Source organism: Triticum dicoccoides, chromosome 5A, assembly GCF_002162155.2.
Source record: "Triticum dicoccoides isolate Atlit2015 ecotype Zavitan chromosome 5A, WEW_v2.0, whole genome shotgun sequence".
Classification (NCBI taxonomy): Eukaryota; Viridiplantae; Streptophyta; class Magnoliopsida; order Poales; family Poaceae; genus Triticum; species Triticum dicoccoides.
The window spans coordinates 278,981,369-278,992,540 of NC_041388.1; the positions used below are offsets into that span (position 1 = coordinate 278,981,369).

General features: G+C 44.9%; 2 protein-coding genes across 10 annotated transcripts; one reads left to right on the forward strand and one right to left on the reverse strand.

Moving 5' to 3' along the window:
- Positions 1–309: 309 nt before the first annotated feature.
- Positions 310–10,416, reverse strand: LOC119301027. Its single transcript, XM_037577930.1, has 4 exons — positions 9,941–10,416; positions 2,711–3,439; positions 974–1,755; positions 310–881 (listed from the first exon to the last, which is right to left on the reverse strand). Exons 2-4 carry the CDS (start codon positions 3,416–3,418, stop codon positions 665–667), a joined length of 1,707 nt encoding a protein of 568 aa, XP_037433827.1. The 5' UTR covers positions 3,419–3,439; positions 9,941–10,416; the 3' UTR covers positions 310–664.
- Positions 5,198–10,557, forward strand: LOC119301028. Of its 9 annotated transcripts, none has more exons than XR_005146848.1 (7): positions 5,198–5,693; positions 5,773–6,104; positions 6,230–6,342; positions 6,556–6,674; positions 7,062–7,178; positions 8,316–9,720; positions 9,809–10,557. XR_005146848.1 is itself a non-coding variant. In XM_037577931.1 (5 exons), exons 1-4 carry the CDS (start codon positions 5,335–5,337, stop codon positions 7,160–7,162), a joined length of 642 nt encoding a protein of 213 aa, XP_037433828.1. In that variant the 5' UTR covers positions 5,198–5,334; the 3' UTR covers positions 7,163–7,178; positions 8,316–10,557. The 9 variants fall into 9 exon arrangements, 1 of the variants encoding a protein (XP_037433828.1); XR_005146847.1 differs by having other exon boundaries at positions 5,787–6,104; XR_005146850.1 differs by having other exon boundaries at positions 5,787–6,104; positions 6,280–6,342.
- Positions 10,558–11,172: the final 615 nt, after the last annotated feature.

Below are 11,172 nucleotides of genomic sequence, written 5' to 3' on the forward strand. Positions count from 1 at the left end.
TTTCCTTTCGTGGCTGTTGTGGTGGTGCCAGAGGCAGGTAACTGGCGTTGGTGTCAAGCTCAGAGGATTTTTCGGTCTTGATTGTAATTTTCTTTCTTGGCTGGTGTTTTTTTTGCAAAGACTAGTGTTCTCTTGTGTTTTTTAGGTTTGTCAGGTCGGTGTTTACATGGTTTGTACCAAGATCTTTATGATATAAATGAGACACATATTACCATGAAAAAGAATGTCTACAGTACTATTGTTAGCAGTAGGCGGCGATCTGGTGCCATATGGAAAAATATGATCAAACAATGCTATCTGTTGTAGAGGTGACTACTGCCAGGGTCTCTTTTATACAGTTTCTGACAAAGAAATATATTCATCAAGCTTAACTGGGACAATATTCACAGGCTCGGACATAAATTAGGCCTTAAACCGAACATAATATTCATCAAGTTCTGCTAAGTGGATACATTCATGTGCCACAGAACGAAACAGAACACCCATACGATAGCAAGCAATATCAGTCGGTTCATACTAACAGCAAAGGAGACCCTGCTCATCTATATAGCTGACAAGGTACTCCAATTATATATGCATAGCTGCAAAATAACTTGATACTGGAATTCTGGACCGTGGACAAGTGATGTTAATGGTAGAACAGGTCATGGTGATGGCCCATCCATCACCGAAACCCCTGGTTATAGTGAGCATCTTCTTGAACATAGTAATCGTCCTCATCATCATCGTATTCATCTTCATCTTCCTGAATGTTTTCACGGACAACATTGCCCCTAATATCATTACGAATTAGATTGTGTTCATCCCACAGCGGGCAGGAACAGGTCGGTTTCTTGTCCCTCCATTCTTTCCCACAGGTGTAGCAGAATTCATAGCCGCACCTGCAAGCAATCAAGAACAAGATGCATGGAAGAACGTACAGATTGACATATTATTAGTAACAAAATAATATGAGAATGGCGTAAATACTTACACACAAGTCATATGGTAGCAACCCTCCGCGAGTTCAATCATGTGCTGGCATTTGACACACTTCTGCCATAGCCGGTGCTCTGCAAGGTTCTCTAACTTCGCATCTTCTGAATTAGCATGGGGGTGCATCATCTTATAGTCATGGCAAGTCATCCTGTCATGCCACGGAACCTTACAGCTGATGCAGAATGAGCCTCTGCATTTGACACACTTTCTCAATGTGGCCGCATCAGCAACAGTGTACTTTGAGCAAGATGCTTGCATCGGGTGTATCACTTCACTCAACGACATTAAGGCTGAGCACTTGGGGTATGGACAGTAAATCTTTTGAGTGGGAGGGATTTGTGCTTCCCTGATACGTTGCACCATGATCCCTAAGAGTCGCGGTGATAGGAATACCTTTGAACCCTCGACAGTCAGCTGTTTAGTGCAACCATCTTGGGGGCAAGCTGGGAGCATTCCATGGAGTAGCTTAACTTTCACATGCTCCTTCATGCAGGAGAAGCAAAAGCGATGTGCACAACCTTCGACTGCATGAATTTTAGAAACATCAGTGTCTTCAAGGCAGATTGCGCAATTCTCTCTCATCTCCATGCCAGCATGCACAGTGATAGCTTTGGCAAGCTGAGACTCTACAGATTCTTTGGCTAGTTTCATCACATATTCAAGTTGCCTTCGTTCGACAAATAATACTTCACATTGCTTAAATTTCTTTCGCACTGACAGGACCTGATCTATCATATCTGCAAGCTTCTTCTGTGTTGGCCGCCAAATTCCAAGCAACTGCAATCCCAATGATAAGAAAATAAACATAGGTCTAGTTCCCAGCCGTGTATAGTATGTACCATCATAAGATAAGACCAATGCTAAAGAATTCAATCACTTACCATCGAATCTACACTCACTGCCATACAACAAGTAACTCGACATGTATGCAAATTGTGAAAATGCACATATGTCTACATTGAACTAGAGAAAAGGCTGACACTGAAGGAGACATACCACTATACTGAAATAAAGTTCCCTTTGCTACAGATGTTCCATTTTAACTTGACTGGACACTATTGGGATACTACACTCTACACCGGCATCTTACTTGGTTAGTAAAATACAATGAGATCAACCAGAAGTCTAAACTTTGCTCGAAGAGTTAAAATAATACTTCTGCATTGAGCATGAACCCTACAGTAGCCACTATCAAATATTGAATGAGGACAATCGATGCAGAAAATCTCCACTAGCAATCTGAAGCATTACGGAAAAAACTGATGGATTATTTGATTATACTCCTGTTTTTCCTCACAATACAGTAAGCCAGTACAGCACATAGCGAATTAGTACAATAAATAACGAGGAACATTGAAATGGTACATTTAGCTAGAGATGGGATTATGTGGCAATAAAATCATCAGTACATAATACATCTAGCAGTCAAGCGTTTGTTCAACATTGTATCTAAACTCCAAAATCTCACCATCCACAATCATGTATTCTATTCCCCTCCTCTCACATGATAATCCCAATAAAGATACCGCAATTAAACAGAAACTAACGATGTCAAGCATCCTAAGCATGAACAACAACGCCAAATACATATAACCAGATCAATTTAAGAAGATTCTCTATTGACCTGCTCATGCATCTCCCAGCCCTCCAATTCAGCATCTACTAATTTACTAAGCATTCGAAAAATACACGACTAAATACGCAAAGATTTAGAAGTTGTATCATGACATACATGGTTGTACAGCACCCTGTAATCGGTGACAATCTTGATGCTTTGGATCCCCAATCCAAGAGCCGCCTCGAGGCCTTCGGTGAGCGCCATTACCTCGAGCGTCATGTGCCCACCCACAGATGCTTCCACCGGCTTCTGTATCCTGAGCACCACATTTCCCTGGTGGTCGCAGACGGCCACGGCGAGCACCGCGACGCCCGGGTCCCGGTCCCGCGGCCCCACCACCCCCTTGCTCGACAAGCCCTTGAAGAAGACGCGGAAGAGGGGTTTGGTCGGGTCGAGGGGGCGCTCGATGTTGTCGCCATCACGAGCCCATTGGTCCTCTGGGACGGAGGCGAGCTCGCGCGCGAAGAGGGCGTCGTGGGCGGCGATGCGGACGGTGGCGGCCGCTTGGGCGTGGGCCTCGCGGAGGCGCTGGGCGTCGAGGCGGTCCTCCTCGGCGCGAGCGAGGTCAGCGGCGTGGACCTCTAGGGCGTATGCAACGTCCGATGACTCGAGCACAGGGGCGGACTGAAATGGGGAGGATGCGGCGGACGCTGCGGCGGCAGAGCTGGAAGAGGAGGGGTTACTGTTGGCGCGAAGAGATGCTTGGATCGCCTCGGCGACCTGGAGTTGGAAGGCGAAGTCGAGGTCGGAGGCCGAGACGGCGGCGGAGGAGGCCAGGGCTGCCTGCTCGTGGAGGGCCGCCAGGTCATCGTCGCCGGCCATGGTCGGTCGGAACCCTGGACCCTGGTCAGTTGCGGGGGGAGAAAGCGAGGGTTTAGGGGTTTGCCGAGAAGCGTTGAGACGATTTTCTTCTTTGCTAAATTTCAGTCGACTGGTTTTCAACCGGCAATCATCCGTCCGTATTGAAAAAGGCCAATAATAGGCGCCGGCATGCCGGTCGAAGTTTTGGCCGATCGTACTGTAGCCACTCGATTAACAATGTAAGATGATAGCCATTGGATAGGTGGTCCACCTAGAAAAAAAGTCAAACACGCATTCCCAACATTTCCTTTCCGCTCGCAAATAAATCATTGCCCAGCGCGCTCATGGCCGGCGACACCCTTCCTCGCTGAAAACTGCCACCGCTCTCGCTCGCTGAGCCGCCGCATCAGTAGCTTGCCCCCGCCGCCTTTGGTTGCAGCACCGACGCCTTGGTTCCAGCTCGTCGTCATGACGGTTGCAACATCGACTGCTCCGGTTTCAGCTCATCGTGTGTCGATGGTAGCATCTGCTGCCTTCGGTTCCAGCTTGCGACTGTGCCGGTTCCAGCACCGGGCGCTCCTCCCAGATGCAACTCGCCGCCATCCTCGTAGCATTCATCCTTGCCGGTCCATCAAGAAAGCGGCTGCCCTTGTAGCAAAATGTCGTCGTCTTGTAGCACGCCGATGCCTCTATCGTTGCAGTACCTAGCAGCCACCATCGTAGCACATCCGTCGCTGCACCATCGTGTCGCGGGCCGCAACTCTCAACGTTGCCGCTTGCACCATTGGCCCGCCAGTTCAAACTTTTTCTCACAGCGGTTGAACAGGTTGAAGCATTTCACCGTGCCGATTGAAGCTTTTTTCATCTACGATCGAAACTTGATTTGTAAACGGCATCAACTTTTTTTGTCTTGCAGTGCCCGGTTGAAACTTTGTATATCTTTCGGCTGTAGCTTTTTTTCACCTAGGGTTGAAGCCTTTTTTATAGTAGTTGCAGCTTTTCAGTTTGATATTGGCTGGGTGAAGCTTCCCTGTTGATGGTTGAAGCTTTTTCGATCTAGGCTTGAAGGTTTTTTTTGTCAATGGTTGCAACACTCGTATCAGTGGTTTCAACATCTCCGATGCCCCTCTGTTTTCATTCATCAGTTCCAGCTTTTGGATTCATCGATTGCAGCTCTGCTCATTCGGATGCAGCATTTTTGTAGCAGGAGTAGTACTCAATGCAGAGGGGAGGTAGAAGGAAGGCAAGAGATAAGGCGAAAGATAATTAAGGGAAGAAAAAAGGAGAGCCGTCGTGCAGGGCCCACCACGTACGCAAGTCTCGATGGGAGCAATCTTGCGTGGGCCTGCGAAGCCAGTGTGGCACCCGACACGTGTGGTGCGCGTGCGTGTGCATGTACTCACTGTGCGCGTGAGAGTTGTTGGAAATATGAGCAATTTATCATAAGATTTTATTAATAGAAATAGTAGAAAAACATGACTATCATAGTAGAGATGAAACAAGTCATTGAACATATAAACCCAGCTACGTTACCCGCCATTCTAGCGCCCCTGAGCGATTTTCACCGCGTGAGCCGTTCGATCGTGTTACTATCGTATGATTTTTGCTGCTGCCGATAGCTGGACCGTCAATTCTTTTGCACCTTTGTGCTCGTTTCAAAGGTGGATGACTGATGGGCCTCGTTAAGTGTAGGTCCAGAGAATGATGTGAACTTGCTCTGGTTTTACGTAGCTGAATTATGAGATGTCCGGGCTGCGCGGTGAAAACCTAATCCCCAATCCCAGCCCGTCCTCGAGCCCCACATTCCCTCCCCTCCCCTTTCGCGTCGTCGCCGCCGCCTTTCCCTGCTCTCCAGTCTCCGCCACCACCACGCCCCTTGCTTCCCTTTCGCTTTTATCCTCCTCTCGATCCGGCGCTGGCACACACGGTGGTTATGGATGGGCCGTTGGTTGCCTTCATGGGAGAGTGCGGCCTTTGAGGTCTTCAGCGTGGGTGTGGAGGAGCGGGAAGAGGTGAGGAGGATGACAACGTGGGAAAAAAGCAGCCAGATCAAAGCTCCCGTCGCCGCTCACGTTGCCAAGGAGTGGAGGGCCGCAGTTGGCCGCATCACAGACAAGCGAGGACAAGGACAACGCCTGGATTCGGCGATGGCATCATCCATCATGAGAGGCCTGGGCCTCCTCCACGGACAAGGCGGCGGCGGACAACGCCTGGATTCGGCGATGGCATCATCCATCATGAGAGGCCTGGGCTTCCTCCACGGCCAAGGCGGCGGCGATCTGAGCACCAGTTCAAGGTGAGGCACCTCCTCTAGCCACATCCAGTTTCTCCTGTGAGTTTGTTTTAAAATAATGAGTTCTTGTTATGGATTTGAGTTTTTTCTTTGTAGTACTCTGTCGGCTGTGGCTGGAACACCTGACATCACTGGCATCAAAACGCCATTGCCAAATGCCTCTGAAATTAATTATAAGCAAGAGTGGTACGGCTTGCACAATGTGGCATTTTAGCCGATAAAAGTCATTCGTGTTTTAGACACAAAAGAAAAAGATTGAGGCTGAAGCACCAACCACAAGCGGTGCCACAAAAACATGGACAGGGGAACACTCGAGCGCATGCCGCGCCCAACTAGAGCAGAGCGGCAAAAGAGACAAACAAACTTGAGGGCAAAATCCATTAACTACTATATATACCGGAATCATCACAAACGGTCAGCACAATATTATATATACTGTTTTCCCCTAAGGAAGAACTTGTTCATATCTGTAGCAGCAGCAAACACGGAGTGGTTAATGGAGAAGAGTAGCTTCGCCACTAATAATTTTGATTTTTCAGAAGAATGAGGAGAAGCTAAACTTTCAGTGAATGCGTGTTAACACTTTCAGTTTTCTGAAGAAAAGCTTCAGGCTTCTGCAGTTTTCATTCTTCACGGCGCAGAGGTTACAGAGGTATTGAAATATGATGCTTATATGAAATGTTTGGGGGTTTATAGTTAGCACTGCTGGTTTAGGATTTCCATAGTTGAGATTTTTAGCTAATTGCTCTGCTGTTTGGTAGAGGGGAGAGCCGCCTGAGAGTATAAATAATATTATGCTTATACTTGTGGTGTGCTGCTTTTTGGATGATGATAGTAACATGAGTGTGATCTTAATTATTTGCAGGTCAGATGATGTGTGCAAGGAAGGAAAGATGCAGACAAGCAACGCCGAAGACGTCTTCAAAGCGCTTGATGAGATTGAGTTCCCAGAGTTGGTAGAGCCCCTGAGGACTGCATTGGATGGTCTGTGTTGTTGTCTACTTGTCTCCTCAATTCTTTTACAGTCCGATGTTCTTTGAGTTTAGATGTTGCATGAATAAATAATCTATGTGGCAATGCAAGTGAATGGTGCAGTGGCTCAATGCTTTAGATTGTTGGTGAGAATCTGGGAGCATACATAAATAGATGTTGTTAACAACAATGGAATTTATAAAATGGGAGTATAAATAAATAGAAGTTGTTAAATCAATTGATTTTTATTGACTCTATCTCTATATCCTTATGTACGAGGGATTGCATGAATTTGGGATTCCTTTGTATGTAGTGGGTAGCTTTTGTATTTAGAAAAAATCGTTACAGAAATATATTCAGCTTTATTCAATTGCACTTAGCCCTTTCTGCAATCTTCAGAAGCAAAGGCAGTCTGGAGCAAAACAGAGGAAACTAGATACAGAGCCAATGCTGTAGAGCAAAATGATCGAGCAAACGAAGCCAACGCGGATGACGATTAACTGCTCTAACCTTGTGGTAAGTTGAATTTGAGTCACATTAATGGGTGAACTTTCTCGTAATTCTTTTTCCTGGAACTATAAGACATGGCTGAAGATGCCATTTGGTAATTTTGTATGCTGAACCATGATGCTAGGCTGAATAATTTACTATCTTTTGTTCGCATGAGCTCACATTTTGGTAGTTGCAAAACCTAAACCACGATGCTTTCTTGCCGCTGTTGTAGTCTCTAATTAATGGAATTGTGAGAGACTGTAGTTAATTTAAGTTTATTCTGTTTCATTAAAACAGGCGTTGATAGCTGCATAAGTTTAACCATGATGCTTTATTTTTTTAGGGAAAACCATAATACTTTCTTGCTGCTGTTGTAGTCTCTATGCGATTCTGAGACAATTTAGTTAAGCTAATCTCATCGGTTTGCACTCTCAAAAATCACAGGAGCCATACAGAAAAAAATAGGGTACTATTAGAAATTGGCCGTGTGATTTTCATATTCAGAGAATAACACATGTGTTGATTAAACTGAAAATGTATGTTGATGCATGGAAAATGTATATGGTGCATTTCATTTCTGCTCATCCTGATCTAACCAAACTGACCCCATGGATTTGAGATTGCCGTGCCTATCAGGTTTGGACATGTTCTTATTTGTACTGCTACTAAATCACAAAACTAATAAACTATATAAATAAAATAGCTCCCCACCTTTCCAACAACTTATTTTATTTTTAGAGTGAGCAACGACATGTTATCATACTCCGTTTCTTGTGAGCAGTACGTCAGTTTAGATTGACGTATACTCTTTGGTGCCGTGCCTATCAGGTTTGGACATGTTCTTATTTGCACTAAATCACAAAACTAAACTGTATAAATAAAATAGCCCCCCTCCTTTCCAACAACTTATTTTATTTTTAGAGTGAGCAACGACGTGTTATCATACTCTGTTTCTTGTGAGCAGTACGTCAGTTTAGATTGACGTATACTCTTTGGTATATAGCATTTTTGCCTACCTCTTACCTATTTCACATAGAATAGATGATTTGCTTTGGCGAGGGATTAGATAAGGCCTATGAGTCCTAGGTAAGCGTGATGAGCATGTCCTGCACTTTTATTTACTATTAAGCACCAACTGAATTTCTGATAATGACGTTTCAGGAATGACACAATCAATCCAACTGTTACCTTTGGGGTGCTTTTTGGATGGACTAATCTGAAGATGTTGGCTAGCTTGCACCGCCATCATATAATCTAGAAGCAAGGGCAAGGATTATAGGGAAAATAAAGGTACAATGCTCCCAGTATATTTTACTTTTTGGCAAAGTTTTGGTGCTTGCGCAAGAAAGTAACACCATCATTATAGGCTTATTTTATTTTATCTTAGTTCATGCACTAATGCATAAATCTTTTGGTATTGCCCTTATTATTTAGTCTAGAGCTATGCAATGACAACCATGGCTTTAGTGTTCAGGTGAGTTCCATTTATAGAGTGAAGAACCCTTGGCATCTTATCTAAATTCTTTGATCCTAGATATTGTGTATACCCAGTTAAGTACCTTATACCAGTACCTTAATTAGCCTCTTCTGACTATTGATTGTTTGAACTGTTGTAGTAGGACTCAGACTTTCAATGTTATTAGGCTTGTGGACATGTTTTTATTTTAGATTGTACAGTATTGGGTTCTTTTGGCTTCTGGTTGCTGCTGCACAAAAAGTACACTAAACTCAGATGATGCATGAAAAAAACTGCAGACCTAACATAGTTTTTGTATTCTGATTTTTTTGTGATGTCCTTATGTTAAAATGCTTATTTGTTCTCCAAGTAGGCCAACGACGGCTGCTAGCAATGATACATACATATCAACAATTCCAAGGAAGTGCATATGTCAGGATGCATAGCATAATATATATGTTCATTGGAAAATACTCTTCAGCATCTGAAACATCTAAAGGCGATCACTCAACTACGTATTATATACAATATACCCCGCTCGATGGTTGGAGCAGTCCCAGCCACTAATTAGTACTCCAACGTTGCATCACTCATCTAAGTATCAACACTACTCTTGAGACTTGCCTATTAACATAGTAGTGCTAGGTCCTCGTTGTTCGTTCTTACTCTCTGTTTTACGAGTCTTTGGTTTCTCTTTATTCACATTTCGTTTTCTATTTTCATTATCACTCTGTATTAATTCGGTATCTTGGTTTATCTTTATTTAGTCTCCACCCTCTTTCTCCCATACTCCCTCTGTACGAAAAAGCTTGTCCCTCAAATGAATGTATCTAGCATCAAATTAGTGCTAGATACATCCATTTGAGAGACAAGCTTGAGACAAACTTTTTCGAACGGAGGGAGTACCTCTTTTTTCATTTGTATGTCTAAGGTAAGAATGAGAGGCTAGATAAACAAACAGGAAAATGCTCACTTCATTCAGGGGATGCATTTCGTCATTGTCCATCAACAAGTTCAACTCTGACGTTGGTTCACCGATGTGGGCCGATGCACCACATCAGCAACGTCAATGACGAAACCATGAGGATGTAATCAATAATGTTGCTTCTGGTATAGTTATTTAGTGAAGTTATAAGCTTCTCCTTTTGGAGTTTACTTCTACGAGTGATCAGTCCCTGCATCTTGTTCTATTTTTCAGAAAATGAAGATGTACTTTGCCATGCCACTACCCTCGGCAAAATAGTAGATCATGGTGCCCCTTGTGCTACAGTGGAATTGAATCACAACAATTCTACGGATTCATCAAACACCGAAGGAGGTTAGTTTTTACCTGAGCAGCAACGGCGACCGCCGTGGGTTTGCTGGAGCCTCCCTTGCCGTGGAAAGTAACTAGCTTCAGGGAGTGTCAGGCTGCCACACAGCCAGAACAAATGCCACCTTCGGCAGGGAGCGACAACAACAACTATGAGGATTTGGCTCGCCGATACGAGTGGCAGCGGCGCCATCTGCCGATTCCGCAGCTTCAAGCTATAGTGGGAGCTGCCGAACCGCCGAGATGCAGTTGGAGCTGCCGGACCACCAGATGCAGTTGGAGCTGCTGCGCCTCCGAGCTGCCGAACCACCGAGATGCAGTTGGAGCCGCAGCGCCTCTAAGCTGCAGCCGGAGCCACTCCCCCGCCAAGCTGCAGCATGATCCGCCGCGAAGAAGGAGCCCAGCGTGAGCCGCCTCTAGCAGGTGCTTTCTCGAGTACAGTGGGGAGAGGAAGAGGATGAACTGGTCAATGGAAAAGGACAACAATCCACCACATGGTTATCTCTGGCGTTATATGTCATATGTGCAACCCGTGTATATAGGTGTCCAGACTCCAGAGTGTGTGGCTCTTGTCACAATGGCACGGTTGTAATATTATCTTTGATGCTAACTTGTACTTTATGTAATTGGTATAATCTGTATTGTTTTGTCAGATTTATTTCCACTTATCTTAATATAAGAGAATCTACAACCATAAGTATCAAAATCCTTTCCCAAACGTGCGGATGTCTCCAGATGTGTCTGCAGATAGTGAACAAACAAAAAAATGTTTCCGCAATCTAATATCTCATTTGCAAATCATCAAATTCATACGATTACATGTAAGATAAAACTATTCTAAATTTCCACCGGTGACCGTCCTTAATGTTTCGGTAGTGTCCATGTCCGACGGTTGGTTGTGCCCCTCGAAGTGGAAGTACGGTAAACGGCGAGGTAGAGCAGGACATCAGACACACAATAGCTCAGGGGACTTGAGGCGCTGACGTATCCCATGAACTACTCTTGTCAAAGCGTGGAGTCTGCATGTTGCCGATGGATGTGAGATCGACGATGGATCCGCCGTGGTGTCCCACGCCCGCTGCCTCGCATGGTCGGCACACAACGCCATGTTTGCATTGGATGTGAGGCATATGTGCACCTCGGGCCATGAAGAATAGTAGCTATAAAGACTTGCCTCGAAGAAATCGTTCTAAACATCCCGTGATACATTTGTCTAATGTAGCTCTGTCTATCTACATGCCTTGCTCATA

Excerpts from the sequence above, each read along its gene's own strand:
- LOC119301027 (XM_037577930.1), bottom strand. The coding sequence starts at position 3,418 with ATGGCCGGCGACGATGACCTGGCGGCCCTCCACGAGCAGGCAGCCCTG. Across the intron at positions 1,756-2,710 it reads ACAGGGTGCTGTACAACCAT|TTGCTTGGAATTTGGCGGCC; the intron begins GTATGTCATGAT and ends TTGGGATTGCAG. Across the intron at positions 882-973 it reads TGCTACCATATGACTTGTGT|GTGCGGCTATGAATTCTGCT; the intron begins GTAAGTATTTAC and ends GATTGCTTGCAG.
- LOC119301028 (XM_037577931.1), top strand. The coding sequence starts at position 5,335 with ATGGGCCGTTGGTTGCCTTCATGGGAGAGTGCGGCCTTTGAGGTCTTC. Across the intron at positions 5,694-6,279 it reads GATCTGAGCACCAGTTCAAG|TTTTCTGAAGAAAAGCTTCA; the intron begins GTGAGGCACCTC and ends TAACACTTTCAG. Across the intron at positions 6,675-7,061 it reads CCTGAGGACTGCATTGGATG|AAGCAAAGGCAGTCTGGAGC; the intron begins GTCTGTGTTGTT and ends TGCAATCTTCAG.